The sequence below is a fragment of the Somniosus microcephalus genome, chromosome 1 (assembly GCF_052327205.1).
Source record: "Somniosus microcephalus isolate GS21.2 chromosome 1, FLI_Smic_1.0, whole genome shotgun sequence".
NCBI lineage: Eukaryota > Metazoa > Chordata > Chondrichthyes > Squaliformes > Somniosidae > Somniosus > Somniosus microcephalus.
The window spans coordinates 411,259,298-411,281,596 of NC_140987.1; the positions used below are offsets into that span (position 1 = coordinate 411,259,298).

At 48.3% G+C, this 22,299-nt stretch overlaps 1 protein-coding gene across 1 annotated transcript in view; it reads right to left on the reverse strand.

Annotated features, from left to right (window-relative positions):
- Positions 1 to 22,299, reverse strand: part of LOC147125196 (uncharacterized protein C8orf48-like) — an 80,691-nt gene that overhangs the window by 39,111 nt on the left and 19,281 nt on the right. The window contains exon 3 of the mRNA XM_086009718.1: positions 2,361 to 2,507. Coding sequence (XP_085865844.1) covers positions 2,361 to 2,507 — 147 coding nt within the window. The remainder of the gene's footprint in view (positions 1 to 2,360; positions 2,508 to 22,299) is intronic.

The following is a 22,299-nucleotide window of genomic DNA, read 5'->3' on the forward strand; positions in this document are numbered from 1 at the left end:
GTGGTTCACCACCACCTTCTCAAGGGCAATTAGGGATGGGCAATAAATGCTGGCCCTGCCAGCGACGCCCACATCCCATAAAAACAATTTTTTTTTAAAAGCCCTCAGCAAGGCCTGATCCCACATACCCCGATCTCAGCCCTACAGGTCTGATGTCAGACCACAGACCCAATGCCATATGACATGTGTCCCCCCCACCCCCGCCCACCCCAACTGCCGATGTCAGACCAGCCACGGATGTTAGACTTCCCCCCATGTCAGACTAAACAGTTTCGATATCATATCAAACCCCAATGTTATCCTACACACCCAATATCAGACCAGCCTCTTGATATCAAGTCACACACCTCATGTCAGACTGCACACCAAGAGGCAGAAAGTCATCGTGGGCAGTATCACATCGGCTGTCTGGTATACACCCAGCTGATATTCAGACGTCAGACATTCAGACATCAATGGAACTTATTATCAGGTGGGTCGTATAACAGGCGTCCATTGCAATACTGCCCAAGGTGAATTTCTACTCCCTGATGTTGGACAAATGCCCCTGATATCAGACCACTCACCTGATAGCAAACTCAATTTCATAATAGTTTAATTTTTTATAGGGATTAACGTCAGAAATATATGAATGAGAGAAATTTAACAATGATTCTCCACATATAACAAATTAAGTTGGAGTTGACTTGGTGTGCTCTGACATCAGACTCTGACATCATCAGGCTTTGACATCAGAGTCTGACATCATCAGGCTCTGACATCAGACTCTGACATCAGGCCCTGACATCATCAGACTTTGGCATCAGGCTCTGAAATCATCAGACTCTGACATCATCAGACTCTGACATTAGGCTCTGGCGTCATCAGGCTCTGACATCAGAAGGCTCTGACATCATCAGACTCTGACATCATCAGGCTCTGACATCATCAGGCTCTGTATCAGACTCATTGAGGACAATAGAAAGAAACAATCAACAAGCCCCTTAACAAGTGTATCTTTTCCTCTGGCTGCTTTTGTTACTTATATCTCAGTACTGTACTTTACACACAGGAAGAAATTAAACTTAGGCGATAAAAATGCACCATGCAGCCCTTTTAGGAAAATGATCAGATTCTGCACCAGTTAATGGACTCCTAACAGTCTCCTAAAGATGACAGCTCTGCCTTTAGGCTGAGGAATGGCAAATGACATCGGGGATTGTAAAACTAGAAAAGAGTTGAGTAACTACCTTAAAAGTGATGGATATCAAACAAGTCTCACAAGCTGTTCAGCCTATTCCGCTGAAAGGAACATCAAGTAAAGAGCCCATTTTGCTTTGGGGTTACTATAATCTGCAGTGTAACATGGTATTGGTATTTTACTTTACACCGCTGCTACTTTCACTGTTTTAATTTGTTATTTTGAGTCTTCATGGTTTTTAGTCAGTTTCCTCAAATTAATTTATAGTTAGGAAGAAAAAACAGTGATCTGGATATTACAGGGGCAGGTTACGCAGGCAGGGTGGGCGAGGGGCGGAGGTTCAGACGGGAAACCTGAAAGTCCGGGTTTTCCCACAACATGCGTCTTTTGTCCTTGACAGATTCCCTGCCCAGAAGTCAGCCTGATTAACAGACTTGGCTTCCGGTCGGGCAGGGAGGACTCCAGAGCAGGCCACAGGACCAGGTAGGTCCGATCCAGGTCCTCGGGGGAGAGGAGGTCCGATCCCTTGTCCCGTCTCCATTAAACCCGGAAATGGGTGGGTTGGAGGCAGGTTGGGGTCGGGTTTGAGATTTTAAAAATTTTAACCTCTGACCCGACCCTAATCCAACCGTTTTTGGGTGCTAATGCTTCAAAGAAAGTCCTGAGAAATTTTCAAAGGAGCCAGTATTTTATTTATGTAAACTCCAAGGTCACTTTCACCAGTGCTGTCTGGTTTGCTAAACACCACAGTTGGTAGTGTTTTAGGGGGAATAGGTTACTGCAGTGGCTTAGGCATTGGTCATTCATCGCTGGGATCATACAGTCCAGATTGGGGTGGGATCATTCTCTGCCTGCTGGCTGTGAAATGAGTTTGGGGCAAACTCAACCCAGTTCCTGCTGAGCAGGAATATTGGAAGCTTTACTCTGCAACTAACTAGGTGTGGCTGATCTGAGCAAAATTAATACAGATACTGGCTTTCCAACATGGAAAGTGTTTCATCCTCCAGTGATCAACATCCTTCACTGTCATGGGAACAAAATTCAAACAAGAAAGCAAAGAAAAAATGTTTTACTTATGCTATTCATTTCTGAATACTGTTTGCCAAATAATGTGCTGTTTAAATTAGCCTTACCAAATCAGTTTGAAATTATTTGAACATTTTTTTCCCAGATGTCTTACCTCTATGGGATGGTATATATTTTTCCTTTTGATGATATGGAGTAGAGTCAAATCTGTTACTGTTCAATATACCAAGATACTTTTCTATACATTTTTCTCTTGCTAGTAAGTCTTCAGAGTCTTCACAGCATTCAAGTTCTTTTATTTCTAAGGATATTAATAGTTATTTTTTTAAATAAGAATTTTAAAAGGTTTGCAATATAAAAAAAATGACAAATAAATGACAAATAAATTGGTACGTATTTCTCTGAGGCTTTATTAATCTGCTGGTGTTTCAAAGGGACTCTTTCTACAACAATAACTTGCATTTATGTGGCACCTTTAACATAGAAAAACATTTCAAAGTGCTTCACCGAGGAAAAGGGGCAGGTGCTGAACCTTTGTTGGAGAGTTCGGAGGAGTGACCAAAAGTTGGGATGATGAGATAGGGTTTGAGCTGACTTTGAATGGTGGGGAAAGACGTAGAAAGACAGAAGGGTTTAGGGAGGGTGTTCCAAACAGTAAGATTGAAATGGCTGAAGGCTCTGCCAGTAACAGTAGAGCAGAGGGAGGGGGGTGCACAGAAGGCCTGAGTCAGAGGAATTGAAGGCACGGAATGGGATGCAACGTTGAAGGAGGTTGCAGAAGTAGAGTGTAGCAAGGCCATGGAGTTATATGTAGATGAAGGCAAGGATTTTATATTTGATACATTGTGGGACATGGAGCAGTGAGGATGGGGGTGATGTGTGTGGGGCTTAGTGCAGGCCAGTGGAGTTTTGGATAATTAGAGTCAGGAAGAACATAAAGAAATCAAGACTAGAAGTGGCAAAGGTGTGATAAGGGTTTTAGCAGCAAAGTGGGTAATGTTGTGCAAGTAAGAGTAAGTGAATTGCAGTTGCAATCATGAAATACTAAGTATTACTTAACCAAAAGTTAACATTGATCTTGGAGCTCTCCCAATAGCTGAATGGATAAAGGCATCACTGTGTAGTACTGAGTCGTAAATAACAGGATGTTGCCATGTTCAGTTCCTGGTCAGTGGTGAATTAGCTGATCTCAGTTAGAGATGTTAAGATGCTACAATTGTGTTCAGGTGTTGGAATAGAGGGGGAGAAATAAACACAGCCAGTGTTCATGTATGTCGACACCTAGTGAGAACAGGCCCTCTGTAATCGAATAACCTGTGACACTCTAGGTTCACACGTTGGATGAAGTACTGGATGATTCAGGGGACTCATGCAACTGTTCTCCAGAAACAGCAAACATTTTCAGGAGAGGAGAAAATTCAGAATAATATCACAAGAGCTCTCTGACAGCACAGCAAGTTCATCCACAGACCAGATCTCGGGTCCAATCCTGGTCCATGCTGAGGTTACTGATCCCTGCCAAAACAGTGGTGCGGGTGCTACAATTAGCCTCACCACTCCTGAGTTGGAGAGGGAGAAATCAGCCAAGACTTCTGGCCCTGTTCACAATCTAATCCTCCTGTGCATGTGTGGACAATGAATGAGGGCAGGATCAGGCTCGATCGTGATACCATCAACAGTCAAATATTGCTGATACTGCCAAGGCCCACACCTTGGTCACTTGGGTGAGATCTCAAAAGGCAACTGCTGCCCATGGGACCATGCCCTCGTAATCTTCAGGAAAGGAGAGAAAATTGAGATTTTAAAATTAACAGAAACGCTTTTAAACCTGACTTTAAAATTGCCTTTAAAGCAATCTATTGTCCTTGGAAGTTATGACAGAATCACGGAAGGATCTTTTTGGTTTGGAACCACAGGAAAGGGCCAGCAAACGCAGAGGGGCAAGTACCAACAGAGGATTGGAACTCATTCACAGATACGGAAAACAAAGCAAGATTCGATGAGAAAGAACTCGGTGCTGATGTTTCCGGAGATATAGATTAAAATTTTGAAGTTGGATGAGATGAAAAAGTGAGGCACACAAGTCAATCAGTCCTAGCCCCAAGTAATAATGCAAAACAATGTTTACTCGTGGTATTTTAAAATATTTATTTTTCTTTTAATTGCGTGTCAGGATAAATTGTTTCAATGATACATCGATTTATTGCATTGCTGTTTGTGCCAGCATGTATAGAAAATCTATTTATTTTCTAATTTTCTCCCTTTTTTCAGTGCAGGCTATTTGACAGTGGAGTGCCTTGCAGGCGGGCTCGATGCCGTCCTCATCAGATATCCATATACATGCACATTCCAGCAGAAATCAATGGATAGCAGACAGGAGTGGGAACCCTGGCTGATTTTCCCCCTCCCTTGCCTGGGCTATTTTAAATGTTTATTACTTAAAACTAGCACGGCAGTTCTCAGCCAAGCAGATCCTTTCTCTTCTCACAGCCGAGGCTGTCTGTTGAAAAGGTCCTAGGTTTGATTCGCAGTCGATATTGAGGTAGCTATATGTAAACGAGGAGGGCAGTTGGGGTGTTACAATTTCCTCAGTGGACTTCTGCTGGAGAAAGGAAACATCCATCAGGGTTCTGCCCCATATCACATGTGATGGCAGGTGAGAACAGAATCAGGCTTAGATGTGAAAGCTCCACAGTAGAATAACTGGTTCCGCTGGGGGAGCTGATGATACAGTTCCTGCTTTGTAATGCCAGAAGCATTGGCCCAGAAATTCGGGTCTCCACGGGTGAGTACACACTGGGTACTCACCCGTAAGTCCAATGGAAGTGCCGGTTTCGTGCATGCACTGCGCACGTGAGGGAAACCGGCACTTCCGTTCCTCTGAAAGAAGGGGTTGAGAGGTGGAACGCGTGCGGCGGAGAGGCAGCGCGTGCGCATCGAACTTACGTTTTTTTTCCAGGTTTTTCCAGGAGGGTAAGTCTCCAGCAGTTACACTTTTAAAAAGCAGGCGCAAGACCTACTTTTAACAAGGTAAGTGGTGAATTAATTAAAATTAAAACATTTTTTCCACAGGTTTATTATTTTTAAATACTTTAAAGAAAGGTAAGTTTATTTTTAGCCCCGTTAGAAAATGTAATTAATTTTTTTTTAAATTTAAATTATTGTTTAAAATAGTTATTTCATGTAATTTATAGTTATTTTTAAAATGTGATTTAAAAAAAAATGTATTTGAAGTTTCAGTGATGTTTTGGGGTTTATAGTATTTATAGTTTTGACAGCTCTTCCTGTCAAACTTATGAATGAAGCATTCCCTGCTACCATTGGCTCTCCATGGCCCACATGATCCTAGGGGACGCATCGAACTAACTGCGCCCCTGGGATACGCAAGCACTGCGCGCCGGCAGTTGGAGGGGGCCCAGGATCAGAATCCCATGCGGGCCCACAGCTCAACAGCCGGCGCGCTAGGTAAGTGCAGGTCGGGGGCTTGCACCCGCGGGAAGCCCCCGACCCGAATTTCTGGGCCAATGCTTCTGGCATTACTAAGCAGGAACTGTATCATCAGCTCCCCCAGTGGAACCAGTTATTCTACTGTGGAGCTTTCACATCTAAGCCTGATTCTGTTCTCACCTGCCATCACATGTGATATGGGGCAGAACCCTGATGGATGTTTCCTTTCTCCAGCAGAAGTTCACTGAGGAAATTGTAACACCTCAACTGCCCGCCTCGTTTACGTATTTTTTAGGTGCTGCATGCACTGCACACAACTGAGCGGACCTTGCGCAGTGCTCATGATGCGCTTATGCCATGCTCTTGCCAAGTTCTGTGAACGGACCTTTTCGCGAGAGGAGTAGGATGCCACCCTAGCAAAATCATTCTCTTCAGCCAAACCGTCCAGCTGCAGTTAAGCTGGGTAGCCTTAGAGGAAGATCAGGACCACCCAAGGAAAGATATTTCCATCGCCGTCCCTTGCATCACCCGTTTGCAACAGGCACTGAACGACTAATGTGCTTCTGAGGCATTGTCCATTATAAATTAGGTCTTGGGAAGCCTTGTGCGTAGTTGGTGGACAGGGTTATAGCGCCATAGGCTCTTCCCACCCACACTGCCTAGTGCTCAGTGCATCAGGCACAGTCAGCCCCAGGCTTCCGCACTTCATAATATGGGCCCTGACATTCGAAGCACTATAAAGCTTTCAGGGTCTGTAGGCTGCATTATTGATCCCATTGTCTAGACTCATGCTCGGAGAATAGGCACTTGAGCAAGGCACTGAAGGGTTGCTGATACATGAAACCATGCCCCAGGAGGAGTCTATGCCTTCAGGTGAAGAGGGAAGGAAATTGTAAAAAAAATAAATGCAGTAATTTTGCTTTTATTTCTGTCCATTTTTGATTGATATTTCTCAACTGTTGATAATATAAGAAACTGGATCATAAGAAATACTGAGCCTGAGGGAGTGAGGATGCTGAATTAACATTCACAGCTCAATCATCTCTGCATCAATGACCATCTCAGCTAAAGACAATTGGCTTCCTAAAGCAGACACTCTCAGTACGCTGGGAAATATTCAGAAATGGACAGAAAAAAAAGCAAAGTAGGATGTTAAAGTTGGTTATCATTTGCTGTTTCCTCCTTTTTTTTGCTCATCCTCTCCTAAAAGTGTCAGCCAGTGGCTCAGTTGGTAGCATCCTCGTCTCTGTGTCGTGGAAGGTTGTGGGTTCAAGTCCCACTCCAGGACTTGAGCGCAGAAAATCTAGGCTGAAACTCCAGTGCAGAACCGAGGGAGTGCTGCACTGTCAGAGGTGCCGTCTTTCGGATGAGACGTTAAACTAAGGCCCCGTCTGCTCTCTCAGGTGGACCTAAAAGATCCCACGGCACTATTTCGAAGAAGAGCAGGGGAGTTATCCCCGGTGTCCTGGCCAATATTTATCCCTCAACCAACATCACTAAGAGCAGATTATCTGGTCATTATCACATTGCTGTTTGTGGGAGCTTGCTGTGTGCAAATTATGTTACCGCAACCACTGACCCGCCCGAGAACAGCTAACTTAGCACAGACTGCTGATCGATCTCGGAGACTTCAGGTCAATTGAGCATAGTATTATTCCAGATGGTCAAGTTCTCTCAAATTTGCCAATGCATCAATGCCAGTCAAAACCATGTGGAGTTTCAAATGTAGCATAATCTGCAGTTAAAAGACACAATACGGTGTCAAGTCACCGTTCTTAAATTTGAGCAATGCACAATGTTCAAAAGTTGCAGTTGTCTGGGGTTCTTGATCTTCTTGCCCTATACAGAACAGCAAAAAGCTCCCTCAATGACTCTGTGAGTTTATCCAGTGAATAGTTGAGGTATAAAAACCTGGAAGGTCCCCAGTTCAACCTCTGGTCTGTACGGGGTTAGATGATTTCAACCACACAACAGTAAGGAGCGGTACAGTTGCCATCAGCCCTTTAGGTTGTGGAGGGTGGAGTTGGGAACCAGCCAGTGTGCATGTGTGGATGCCGGCTGAAGACAGGAACGGGCTTAGTTCTGATGCATGCTATGGTTAAATAGCCTGGCAGCATTTACCATCCAGTGAATAATAGCCATTTGAGTGAGGTGCCTGAGGGTTCTGGGTGCCTGTGTATTCACACGCTGAAAGGGAATTGTTACCTCAGGAGAGGAAGAGAAGGAAAAAAAGAAAAGAAAACATACAGCAGAACACACTTTTGGAAACCCAGACCAGTTAGTCTTATACTATGAATTCAAAATAATGTTCTGATTCTTGCCACAGGTGGCACTGCCAGATTCAATACCGTTTGCATTTTGCTTGTTTCCAACTGGTTTCTGGGTGACAGAGACAGGGTACTTGCACTCAAGCCACATAGTTTTGTTCGCTAGAAGCACGTATCAGGGATTCAGGGATGGAGGTTAGCGATGATCTCTGCCCCTGAATTCCTATATGTGCCACGAGCAGGTGAAGCTCCATCGCCAGGGGATAACCTACTCTGAAATAAAAACAGAAAATGCTGGAAACACTCAGCAGGCCAGGCAGCATCAGAGAAACAGAGTTAACGTTTCAGGTCTGTGACCTTTCGTCAGAACTGGAAAAAGTTAGAGATGCAACAGGTTTTAAGCAGGTGCAGAGGCAGAGAAAGGGGGGAGGGGAGGAAAAAAACAAAAGGGACAGTCTGTGATAGGGTGGAAAGGCAGGAGTGGTTAAATGCTGCCGATGGGAATGGCAGAATCATCAACAGCTGCCGCCTGAAAAAATAGGGGCATTTGCAGCATTTAACCACTCCTGCCTCCCACCCTATCACAGACCATCCCTTTTGTTCTTTCCCTGCCTCTGCAGCTGCTTAAAACCTGTTACATTGCTAACTTTTTCCAGTTTTGACGCCAGGTCGCAGACCTGAAACGATGGGGTCGATTTTCCTGGAGCCGTCAGGTGGGGTTTCAGGCATGTGGGGTGGGAAAATCCCGAATTCGGGGGTCCCGACATCATCCCGCCCAAAACCCCGCTCCACGCAAGTTTCAGAGGCGGCGGGTACCCGCCCCGCACTGGGACCCGCCGACCCTAGGTGGGAAGGGATTAGTGCCAATTAACTGCCTTTAACAGGCAGTTTTTAGCCTAATCCCTATTTTGAGGGGTGTCGTGTGCATTTCCCGACGGCTCCAAACCACGCCAGGTTAGAGCTGGTGGGCCGTCGGGTTGAACGAGTTGGAGGGGGTCGCGATGTCAGTGTTCAGGTGAGTGATGGGTGCATGAGTGCAAAGGTAAGTGTGTTTGGTGTGTCTAAAGTGTGTAAAGAACTTTTACTTACCTGTACTTACCTTAACAGCCTTTCTTCCTGTAGCCGTCAGGAGTCCATCACTCACCCGGAACTTAAAGCTGAATGGCTGCGATCTGTGAAAAGTGACAGCCTTCAGCTTTGAGTGCTGCTGAGAGTTCTAACTGAGTCTGTGCAGAAGGACTCATGTTAGAACTCAGACTGTCAGTGTTTGGCAGCTTCAAACAGCTGTGAAACACTGATATTTCATCTGTCAAGAACTCTTGACAGATGAAATTGCAGTCTGTGACGTCACCTGTTGCCAGGTGGCCCTTAATTGGCCTGCTGAGCCCGCTGGGCGGGCTTAACAAGGTCAATCAAGGGAAAATCGCGCGGATTGGCCGGACGTCGATGTAGGCGGGTCTAAAACCCAAAAGTTGTAGTCCCGCCTTCTTCCCGACAGCTTCGGGAAAATCGACCCTGTTATCTCTGTTTCTCTCTCCACGGATGCTGCCTGACCTGCTGAGTATTTCCAGCATTTTCTGTTTTTATTTCAGATTCCAGCATCCGCAGTATTTTGCTATTCTATTGGGATAATCTACTCTGTACCGTTTTCTGGCAAACAAAATATATAAGACTAGGAAAGGAAAGCAAACACATGAAAATGGTTGTCCTGATCCAATACTTCTCTGGATATGGACTAGTATTAACCCAGAAGAATTCTGTTTGCAATAGTTTTTTGTAATCCTTTTAACCTAAGTGTGTTGGGAGCATAAGGAGTTGAAAGTGTGCTCTACAATATTAGTAACAAATGAGTCAATATCTTCACATGAAATTTTTTGCTCGCTGTTTAAAAATAAATGGGAAAATGGTTTTGCTACAAAAAAAGTCAGAAGAATTTCATGGAAACATGTTAATATGCTTGTTACCAATATCACACAGCACAATATATTGCAGCAATCCGCTGCCACATATTTTTGCATCTTTATTACTCTGTTGACCGAGGCAACATTTTTGTGTCAATTCAAACCCATTTTAAATGAAGCGCAGGGAGCTTTCTCCGTGCTCTGGCTAACATTCCTCTCCCTCAACCAACACCACCGAAAACAGATTAACTAGTCATTCATCTCATTGCTGTCTGTCAAATCTTGCTGTGCAAAAAAAGGCTGCCACATTTGCCAGCATAGCAGTCATTGCACTTCAAAGTAATGCATTGGCCCGGTACTGACTCCAATGGAGAGTAAAATCAGGCGGGTTGTTAAACGGGCGTCCAACCCAAGCCCGTCCCGTCCCTGCCTGGGCGGGTTAGGTTAAAACCGGGTCTTTTGTACATGAAGCACTTAGAAATATTTCTGACAAATGTGATTAGGTTCAATGTAAATGTAAGTCTTTGTTTTAAATATTAAATAATATTCCTCTTATATGATAAAAGCTGCAGTGCAGGTTGCATTTACATGAGACATACTGTGGCGGAGCCACTAAGGGACTCCGATCAATTGTATATAATTCCCTTTAATAATATGTTAGCTACAGCCTGAGTCTGTATCTTTGTTTTCACTGTTTACATGTACAGAGCACGATCACTTTAATAGCGTGGGTAAACGCGATGACGTCACGCCGTTCATCACGTGATCCCCCACCAGCGGGAAAAACGTGATGACGTCATGACGTCAGCCACGGGACCGCCCAAGCAGTCCTCGTGGAGCCTCTGAACTGACTAGACCTATATTCGATGTTCTCCTGTAGTTATCCGTTAAACTCTGATAGTTTTCATTAAACCTCATTTATTTGATCGCCTGAGTGGACCTCAGTCTTTTGGATAGGAACTAGACATTCACTATGCCTGGCCTTGGGGACTCCAAGCCGTCCAAGCTCATGGGCCAAATGCTCACGCTCCTGGACTCCGAACCGGAATGTTTCCTCTTCAGGGAGCTATTCCTCAGCCAGCTACCGGAGCAAGTTCAGGCTGCCCTAGCCAGGTCGGAAGTCACAGACTGCGCCGAGCTGGCCGCCGAAGCGGACAAGATCTTCGTGGTGACACAGCAGTACTGCGCTGCCACGAGGTGCCCATCCCCCACAGACGCTGCTCCAGCCCCTCAACCTGCGGGGTTGTGCTTCTACCACGCCCGTTTTGGCATGAAAGCAAGATGCTGCCGCCCTCCCTGCAGCTTTTCGCTCAAAAAAAACCAGCAGCAACCCTGTCGAAAGAGGACCGGTTATAACGAGCGCCCTGCGGCTGCGATGGCAATTGGTAATTCGGGAAAACTCCTCTTCATCACCGACTCCCTATCTGGTCGACGTTTCTGTTGTAGCCGTGTGTTAATGGAGACACGGAATGCAGGAGTTGGTTTAACAGGTGTTTACTGAACAAAGTCTGGAGGTGAACTAAAAGATACAAGACACTATACAGGCTTATATAGCCCGAGTGGCCACTACCGGCATTACAGTACACAGGGGCTCTTAAAGGCACATACACCACAATTCCTCCCCTTTTAGACAACCATTACATAACATTTTAAGTAATCATTAATTAACATGTTTACAAGAACAATAATCTACACATTTGCTGCAGTTAATCAATTATAACTCAGTCTCTCTGGAGGCTTCCTGACTCGGTCCGGATAACGCCTCGGTGGTGTAGTAGTTTTCGGTGGTGTAGTAGGTTCTTTTGGCAAGGTCGATTCGGCTTGAATGCCAGTGTCGGGTTCATCTGGTTCCAGTATCACCGGATCGGAGGTAGATACTATGGGTATCTCTGCTTCATCATTAGGCGTATAGAGTTGTGGTGTAGGTTGTCCCTTTTCGGATGACTCTATGATCTGGTCAGCATGGCGCCTTATTATGCTTTCTAATTTGTCCACGGTATACATCAGTGGTCCTAGTCATGTGCAAATAGTTCCAGGCTGCCATTTCTCAGTACGGTAGTCCCGGGCCAAAACTTGTTGACCTATCTGGAAGGTTCTAGTTGGCCTTTCATTCATGCCTTGAAATTGTCGGTTCTCTATGTCCCTTCTGATGTTTGGCTTGATCAAATCCAGCCGGCATCTTAGTCTTCCATTGAAAAACATCATGGCGGGAGTTTGGTTTGTAACCACATGTGTTGCATTCCTGTATGCAAACAAGAAGTTATCTACCTTATGCTGTAGATTTATGTCTTCATTACCCATGGCCTTTATGGCCTTCTTGAAGGTCTGGACAAACCTTTCAGCCAATCCATTGGTGGCGGGATGGTATGGGGCGGACGTGTAGTGCTTAACCCCATTGTTTTTTAAGAACTTCCTGAATTCTTCGGACACAAATTGCGGTCCATTATCAGAACAGATCTGTTCAGGCAGCCCATTCCTGGCAAATATGGTCCTTAATACTGTGATGGTTTTTCCGTGGTGGTGGAGGACATCTTTATTACCTCCGGCCACTTGGAGTGTGCATCAACCGCGATTAAGAACATTGAGTCCATAAATGGACCAGCAAAGTCGATGTGTACCCTTTGCCATGAAGATGAGGGCCACTCCCATGGATGTAGAGGGGCTTGTGGTGGGGCGTTTTGGACCTCTGGCATCCTAGACAGCCCTTGGTCATTTCTTCGATGTCTCCATCGATACCTGGCCACCACACAAACGCTCTGGCTAGGTTCTTCATTTTCACTCCACCCAGATGCCCCTCGTGAAGCTCCTTTAGCACTTTATCCTGGAGTTTGGGTGGAATCACCACTCTGGATCCACACAGCAAGGTTCCTCGGCACACTGACAGCTGTTCTCTTCTTTGCGAGAATGCTGGCAACAGTGGTTCGCCATGTGCTGGCCATCCCTTCACCGTTAAATCGTAGACTCGTGAGAGAGTCGGGTCATTTCTCATTTCCTTTTCAATGGTAGAATTTGTTACTGGTAGACATTCCACTATGGTTGAGTGGAACATCTCCACTGGGTCCACTGTAGGTGCCTCTTCTATCGTTGGCAACGGTAGACGCGATAAACCGTCGGCATTTCCATGCTGTTTTGATCCTTTGTATTCTATGTCATATCGGTGTGCCCCTAGGAAAAGGGACCACCTCTGTAGCCTTTGCACTGTCATAATGGGAACGCCCTTTTTAGGGTTGAATATGGAGACGAGGGGTTGATGGTCAGTCAACAAGGTAAATTTTTGTCCGTGTAGGTAATGGTTGAATTTCTTCACTCCCCATACCAGGCGGAGTGCTTCCCTGTCGATCTGGGCATAGTTACATTCAGCTGAGTTCAATGAGCGTGACACAAAAGCTATCGGCCACTCCGAGCCATCAGGGAATCTATGCGATAATACCGCTCCTACGCCGTAAGGGGATGCATCGCACGCCAGTCTGATTGGCAGTGATGGGTTTGTGGTAAACCACTGTTATTGTATATTGTTACCTCTGGGTGGCGCTGTGTGCCAAGGCATGCCTCAGCTGACTCCGCCCACATGACCAGGTATAAAGGTGGGGGTTTCGCCGACTCACTTCCTTCTTGGAACCAGCCACCCACGAGAGGCATGCTCTGTTCTCTAGTTAATAAAAGCCTTTTCATCACCTTCCTGATTCATCGTCTTTTATGGAGTAATTGATAAGCATATCAATTTTATTAACTAGACGTAAAATGGCGACACCTGAACAGCAACAACAGCAGGCGTTGCTGCGAGCCCTCAGACCGGCATGCCTAGACCTCGACCCTCAAGCAGCGGGTTCATCAACCAATTTCGAACACTGGCTGAGCTGCTTTGAATCCTTCCTAGGAGCGTCCGCCGTGACATCGGAGGAGAACAAACTAAAAGTTTTGACCGCCCAGGTGAGCCCTCAAGTATATACGGTCATCTGGGACGCTACTACGTACACGGCGGCCCTCGAACTACTAAAACGGCAATACACGCGCCGAGTGAACACGATTTACGCCAGACACCTCTTGGGATCCCGCAGGCAGCAACCGGGGGAATCGGTAGAGGCATTTTTACGGGCGTTACAGACACTCTGCAGAGACTGCGACTGTAAGGAGGTAACGGCTGCGGGGCACGCGGAGGGACTTACTTGTGATGCCTTCGTCAGGGGCCTCCAGTCCGACTACTCCCGGCAGAGACTGCTCGAAAGCAAGGAGCTCGACCTGAAGACGGCCGTAGCCCTTGCGCTCTCGCTAGATGCGGCCCACCGAAACCTCGAAGCATACCCACGTAACGGCGCCGCGCCATGGCCATCGCGACCGTGGGACATGGGACCGCCGCCCCCGGCACCAACTGCTGCAGCGATGTCCCGAAATCAACTGGGACAGCCGCCCCCGGTAAGAACCGCAGCGATGCCCCGTAACCAGGCCCAAAAATGCTATTTCTGTGGCCAGTTAAAACGCCCTAGAGCGCACTGCCCGGCTAAGACCGCTACCTGCTCGGGCTGCGGGAAGAAAGGCTATTACACCAATGCCTGCAGGGGGAAACCAGCGAACGCCAGCAGCGCCGCGTGCGAACCATGGGGGCAGCCATCTTATCCACCATTTTGTGCACCTCCGGCCGCATGGCCGCCGCCATTTTATCCGCCGCACTCAACCGCCACTTCGTCTCCGGACTCGACCATCGTCTCGTCGGACGACCATACCGACTCACTAAGCCATACACTGGCCTCCGTTACGCTGGATCAAGCCCTCCCTCATCATCTATCCAGCTCCATGATGGATATCACGGTAAACGGCCACGCCACCACTTGCCTAATCGACAGCGGGAGCACAGAGAGTTTTATTCACCCAGACACGGTACGTAGCCACTCTCTCACGGTCCTGCCGACGTGCCATCGGATTTCTATGGCGTCCAAGTCCCATTCAATGGACGTCGGCGGCTACTGTGTGGTGACCCTTTCGGTTGGGGGCACAGAATATAAAAATTTTAAACTTCTAGTCCTGCCCCGTCTCTGCGCTGCCGTGCTGCTAGGGTTGGATTTTCAGTGCCACCTTAAAAGTGTCACATTAGCATACGGTGGACCCCTCCCCCCACTCACAGTCTGCAACCAACACCTTTTAAATCGCCCGCCGCAAACCACCTGCAGCCTTTCCACACTAAAAGTCCCCCCCCCTCTCTTGTTCGCTAACCTCACCCACGACTGTAAACCCATCGCTACCAAGAGCAGGCGGTACAGCGCCGGGGACAGAGCTTTCATTAGCTCTGAGGTGGAGCGGCTCTTGAAGGAGGGCATTATCGAAGGGAGCACTAGCCCCTGGCGAGCCCAGGTTGTAGTCGTTAAAACCACTGATAAACGCCGCCTGGTCATTGACTACAGCCAAACCATAAACCGGTACACTCAGCTGGACGCATACCCCCTTCCTCGCATATCTGATATGGTCAACCAGATTGCGCAATACAAAGTATTCTCCACCATTGACCTTAAGTCAGCATACCACCAGCTCCCCATCTGCCATGAGGACCGCCAGTATACTGCCTTCGAGGCGAACGGCCGCCTCTACCACTTCCTTAGGGTTCCCTTCGGCGTCACCAACGGGGTTTCGGTCTTCCAAAGGGAGATGGACCGGATGGTTGACGAGAACGCGCTGCAGGCCACTTTTCCCTATCGGGATAACGTCACCATCTGTGGCCACGACCAGCAGGACCATGACGTTAATCTAGAAAAATTCCTTCGTACGGCCCAATGGCTGAACCTAACGTACAATAAAGAGAAATGTATGTTTCGCACCAAACGCCTCGCCATTCTCGGCTGCGTGGTGGAGAACGGAGTCATCGGGCCCGACCCCGACAGAATGCGCCCCCTAATGGAGCTACCCCTCCCCCACTGCCAAAAAGCACGGAAGAGATGCCTGGGGTTTTTCTCCTACTATGCCCAGTGGGTGCCCCACTATGCAGACAAAGCTAGACCCCTCATCAAATCCACCTCCTTCCCCCTGACACCAGAGGCGTGTGCAGCCTTCACTCTTATCAAGAGCGATATCGCGAAGGCCACAATGCACGCAGTGGATGAGTCGATCCCCTTCCAAGTGGAGAGCGATGCATCCGACTTCGCCCTAGCTGCGACCCTTAACCAGGCGGGCAGACCCGTGGCCTTTTTCTCAAGGACCCTCCAGGGCCCCGAGACCCGACACTCCTCTGTCGAAAAGGAGGCCCAGGCTATTGTGGAAGCGGTGCATCACTGGAGGCATTACCTGGCCGGAAAACGGTTTACCCTGCTCACTGACCAGCGTTCAGTAGCTTTTATGTTTAATAATAAGCAGAGGGGCAAAATCAAGAACGACAAGATCTTGAGGTGGAGAATCGAACTCTCCACCTACAATTATGATATCTTGTACCGGCCCGGGAAACTCAATGAGCCCCCAGACGCCCTATCACGTGGTACATGCGCCAACGCGCAGGTTGATAGACTGCAGACCCTCCACAATGACCTCTGCCACCCGGGGGTCACCAGGTTCTTCCATTTCATCAAATCCCGTAACCTGCCCTACTCCATCGAGGAGGTCAGGACCATGACCAGGAACTGCCAAATCTGTGCCGAGTGCAAACCGCACTTTTATAGGCCGGACAGAGCAAGCCTGATCAAGGCCACTCGCCCCTTCGAGCGCCTGAGCGTCGATTTTAAAGGGCCCCTCCCCTCCTCTGACCGCAATGTGTACTTCCTCAACATAATCGATGAGTACTCCCGTTTCCCGTTTGCCATCCCTTGCCCAGACATGACCAGTACCACAGTCATCAAATGTCTGAATGACCTCTTCGCCTTGTTCGGGTTCCCTAGCTATATACATAGCGACAGGGGCTCATCTTTCATGAGCGACGAACTTCGGCAGTACCTGCTAGCGAGAGGTATTGCTATGAGCAGAACCACCAGCTACAACCCCCGGGGGAACGGCCAGGTGGAAAGAGAGAACGCGACGGTTTGGAAGGCCGTCCTCTTAGCCTTAAAATCTAAGGGCCTTCCGACCTCTCGCTGGCAGGAGGTCCTCCCTGCGGCGCTCCACTCCATCCGGTCACTGCTTTGTACTGCCACTAATGCCACCCCTCATGAGCAAATGTTCGTTTTCCCCAGGAAGTCCACATCGGGAACCTCGCTACCGGCATGGCTGACTTCTCCTGGGCCCGTCCTACTGCGGAGGCACGTAAGGACCCATAAAATGGACCGCCTGGTCGAGAGGGTGCACCTCCTACACGCCAACCCCCAGTATGCCTGGGTGACATACCCAGACGGGCGGGAGGACACGGTCTCCATACGAGATCTCGCACCCTCGGGTACCCCTGAACTACCACCGTTATCCCCCAGCACCCCTCCCAATCCAACACCTGTAGACGACATGCCGGAGCCCCAGGACCCTTCGTTGACCACCCAGACACCAGATCCGATGTTGGATGCTGCAACACCGCCGCCGCCACCACGATGATCAGGACGTCAGACAAGGCCTCCTGATAGACTTAACTACACGAACTTGTAGTACCCTTCACCCCGCCGGACTTAATTTTAAACAAGGGGTGAATGTGGTAAACCACTGTTATTGTATATTGTTACCTCTGGGTGGCGCTGTGTACCAAGGCATGCCTCAGCTGACTCCGCCCACATGACCAGGTATAAAGGTGGGGGTTTCGCCGACTCACTTCCTTCTTGGAACCAGCCACCCACGAGAGGCATGCTCTGTTCTCTAGTTAATAAAAGCCTTTTCATCACCTTCCTGATTCATCGTCTTTTATGGAGTAATTGATAAGCGTATCAGGGTTGTAATGAGCCAAAACTTCCTTGGACATGATCAAGCCTTTGCATTTATGGAAGGCACGTTTACAGTCTTCACTCCATTTCCAGTTTACTCCCGTTTGTAGCAGTTCGTTAAGAGGGTGCAGAACAGTTGACAAGTTCGGTAAAAATTTATGATAGTAATTTATCAATGCCAGGAACGACCTTAATTGTGAGACATTTTCAGGTGCTGGGGCTTTTATGACCGCTTCAATTTTTTCAGGTGACTTATGCAACCCTTCTTCGTTAATTATGTGGCCACAATATGATATTTGTTTCTGGAAAAATTTGCACTTGGGGCGATTTGCTTGTAGGCCCCGTTCTCTCAGCCTAGTGAGCACCTGCTCCAAATTGGCACGGTGCTCGTTGTCGTTTTCTCCTGTTACAAGGATGTCGTCTAGGTAGCATTGAGTCCCCGGAATCCCTTGCAGGACTTGCTCCATAGCTCTTTGCCAGATAGCTGGAGCTGATGCTACTCCGAAAACCAGTCGATTATACTGGTACAGGCTTTTGTGTGTGTTTATTGTGAGATACTTTTTAGAGGCCTCCTCAACCTCCATCTGTAGATATGCCTGTGCCAAGTCAATTTTGGTGAAACGTTTCCCTCCGGATAGTGAGGCGAAAATATCTTCTATCCTCGGAAGAGGATACTGTACCGTGTGAAGGACCGGGTTTACAGTCACCTTGAAGTCCCCACAGATGCAAATTTTTCTCTGTTCTTCAGCTTTATCATTATTCAACGTTTTCTTCATGACCGGGATGATGGGTGTTGCCCACTCGCTCCAATCTATCTTGGATAACATGCCTGCCTTTTCCAAATTCTCCAGCTCTGCCTCGACTGCTGGACGAATTGCATATGACACCGGCCTTGCCTTAAAAAACTTGGGAATTGCCGCATCTTCCACTTTTATTGAGGCGGTGACGCCTTTCAAGGTTCCTAGTTCCTGTTGAAACACTTCTTTGGCGTTGGCCAAGATGTCTTTTAATCATTCAGGTATGACGTCATCATCATTTTTTTTCTTACTGGTCACCGTCAGTGCCTGAATGGAGTGCCAGTCTAAACGTATCTTCCTGATCCATTCACGTCCCAACAGCGGTGGGCCACCATCTTGCAGAACGTATAAATACAACTTCTGTATTTCCTTGCCGTTGTATACAACAGGCACCCTTATTTTCCCTCTGGGGTATACTTTCTGCCCCGTATATGTTTTCAAGATAATGGATGTGTCTTTCAAAGGTATATGCGGAAATAGCTGCTCGTAATCCCATCGACTTATGACGGTCAGAGCTGATCCTGTATCTAGCTCCATTTTAACTGGGGACCCCGCTATCGTGAGGGTAACCCAAATGGTCTGGTAATCTTCTTTGGCAATTACATTATGTAATTTGAGACAGCTTAGTCTCTTGTTTCCGGAGTCACTATCGCTCTTTTGGTCTTCGGAGCTACTGTCCGTCATCATTTGTACCTTTCTGTACTTTTCCTTATTGATTTTTTTTCTGTCAGTGGATTTTTTGTTTCCAGATCGGCATACACGTGCAATGTGTCCCATCTTTCCGCATTGCCTGCATGCTTTGTCCTTGAACCAGCAGTCCCTCTGGTCATGGGTGGATCTGCCGCAGCGATAACATCTCTCGAAACCCTGTGTCATTCCATGGGTGCCGAATTCTTGTGGCTTTTGCTGTATCTCTGCAGCTCCTCTTGCTGCTGCTTCGTATGATACAGCCACACTGAAAGCCTTGTCCAGTGTTAAATCTTTCTCAGAAAGTAGCCTTTTCTGTGTTCCTTCACTTAGGAGACCGCAGACGAATTTGTCTCGAAGAGAATCTGCCAGTCCTGCCCCGAATTGGCAGTGCTTTGACAGCTTTCTTAATTCGGTGAGGTAATCAGCGTTACTTTCATTCTTGTGCTGATTCCTCCTGAAGAATTTGAATCGTTCCGCTATCAGGAGCGGTGTTGGGTTTAAGTGCTCCTGTAGGGTATCAACAATCTCTTTAAAATTCTTGTCCATCGGTTTGGCTGGAGTGATTAAGTTTCGTAACAGCCCATATGTCCTTGTGCCCATTAGATTTAGAAGTACCAATGCCTTTTTATCATCCTCTATTTCATTCGCTGTGCAATATACCTCCACTCTTTCCACATATGTGGTCCAATCCTCTACATCACTATCGAAAGCAGTAATATTGCCAGTCTTAGGCATCCTGAAAAAAAATGGCGCCTCCCGCGCTTTCCTTTCTTCCCTGCCGAGAAAAAATGGCGCCTCCCGCACTTTCCCGCCGCTGCTGCTGCTGACAACGCTGTTCTCCGTGGTTTTTATTTATACAGATATATTTAATAGTTGGAGACTCATTCCCGCCGGACTCTCTGGGACTTTTCCCTGCCTCTGCTTGGTTCGAACGCCGACCTGCTTTGCAGCGCTGGCCATCTCCCGAGTGCTCCACCCTCCGTCTCTGTTTGCCTCCGCCTTCGCTGCTCGGCCCCGCTGCAGAGCCAGCTGATCGAGCCCCAGCCCACCGCCCAGGAAGGATTATTGCAGTACCTGCCACCAGCCCGGCTAGCTGGTGAAACCACAGTTTTTTCTTTTTTTTTTTCTTCTTCGACCTTCGTCTGAGGAATCGATCTCCTTGAGGTGCTGCCGAATTGCAGGTAAGTCCGTTTCCAATTCGTCGCCACTGTTGTATCCGTGTGTTAATGGAGACACGGAATGCAGGAGTTGGTTTAACAGGTGTTTACTGAACAAAGTCTGGAGGTGAACTAAAAGATACAAGACACTATACAGGCTTATATAACCCGAGTGGCCACTACCGGCATTACAGTACACAGGGGCTCTTAAAGGCACATACACCACAGCTCCCCCGGCGACACCGGGGCGCAGTGTAGCATCCTACCCGCGTCAAATTTTGATCTACAAGCCGGGGGGGCACGGCCCCTCTCTCGAGGCGGCTAATGGCGGGGCCATTCGGACCTTCGGAAGACGGCGGGTCCAGGTGTGCTTTGGCGGCCAGCGGTTTTACTGGGATTGCATCACGGCCAAAGTCTCTCAAGCCATCCTCGGGGCAGATTTTTTGTGCGCCAATGGCCTCCTGGTGGATGTACGGCACCGCCGGTTGATCAATGCGACCACTTTTCACTCCATCCCATGCCACCGCGGTAACGCCATGTCGCGCACTGTCTCCTGTGCGTTCCCATCTCCGGATGACTTCACTCGCCTCCTCGGAGATTTCCCAGACCTGACCAGACCCACTTTCTCTTCCACGGCCACGAAACATGGTGTCGAACATCACATCACCACTACTGGCTCCCCGGTCTACGCACGGGCCCGGCGCCTCGAACCTGGCAAGCTCGCGGCTGCGAAAGCGGAGTTCGACACGATGGAGCGGCTAGGGATTATTCGCTGGTCGAATAGTCCCTGGTCTTCGCCTCTCCACATTGTTCCGAAAGCTGGCGGCGGATGGCGGCCTTGCGGCGACTACCGATGCCTGATCCTGCTCCTATTTCGTGTGTCTAATTCTGTTAGATTCAGGAGATGGTTCTGTGATAGTGGATTGGCGGTTAGGATCAGATCAGCCATGATCTTATTGAATGGCGGAGCAGGCTCGAGGGACCGATTGGCCTACTCCTGCTCCTATTTCTTATGTTCTTACGTTCTTATGTTAACGATGCCACTACTCCTGATCGGTACCCGATCCCTCATATTCAGGATTTCTCTGCCCATTTGGCGGGAAATACCATTTTTTCCAAAAGTCGACCTTGTCCGTGGCTACCACCAGGTCCCCGTACACCCGCAAGACGTCCCGAAAACTGCAGTCATCACCCCATTCGGCCTGTTTGAATTTCTGCGGATGCCGTTTGGATTGAAGAACGCTGCACAGGCTTTCCAGCGCTTGATGGACTCCGTGCTTCGGGACCTCAAGTTTCTATTCATCTACCTCGACGACATCCTCATCGCCAGCCCTAATAAAGAGGAGCACATCTGCCATTTGCGCACCCTCTTTAGACGCCTCAGTCAACACGGCTTGATCATCAACCCGGCCAAGTGCCAGTTCAGCCTGCAGCAGATTGATTTCTTAGGCCATCGCATCACATCGGACGGCGCAATTCCCCTGCAAACGAAGGTGGAGGCAGTTACTTTGTTCCCGTGCCCACAGACCGTCAGGGCCCTGCAGGAATTCCTCGGGATGGTAAATTTTTATCACCGGTTTGTCCCTAATGCAGCTCTGCTCATGCAGCCCCTGTACGAGGCCCTCAAGGGCAAGTCCAGCAAGGATCCGATTAGCTGGACGGTCGACATGGACCGGGCGTTCGTCGACACAAAAGGCGCCTTAGCCAACGCAACCATGCTGGCACACCCGCTGCCAGGTGCCACCATCGCCCTTACTACCGATGCGTCAGACTACGCCATCGACGCAGTGCAGGAACAGTGGGTGCATGGGACGTGGCAACCATTGGCGTTTTTCAGCCGTCAACTACGGTGGAACGAACAGAAGTACAGCACGTTCAACCGGGAGTTGCTGGCCCTTTTTCTGGCCATCTGCCAGTTCCGGTTCTTGCTAGAGGGACATCTGTTCACTGCTTTTCTGGACCATAAGCCACTAACGTTCGCTATGGCCAAGACCGCCGAGCCGTGGTCAGCTCGGCAACG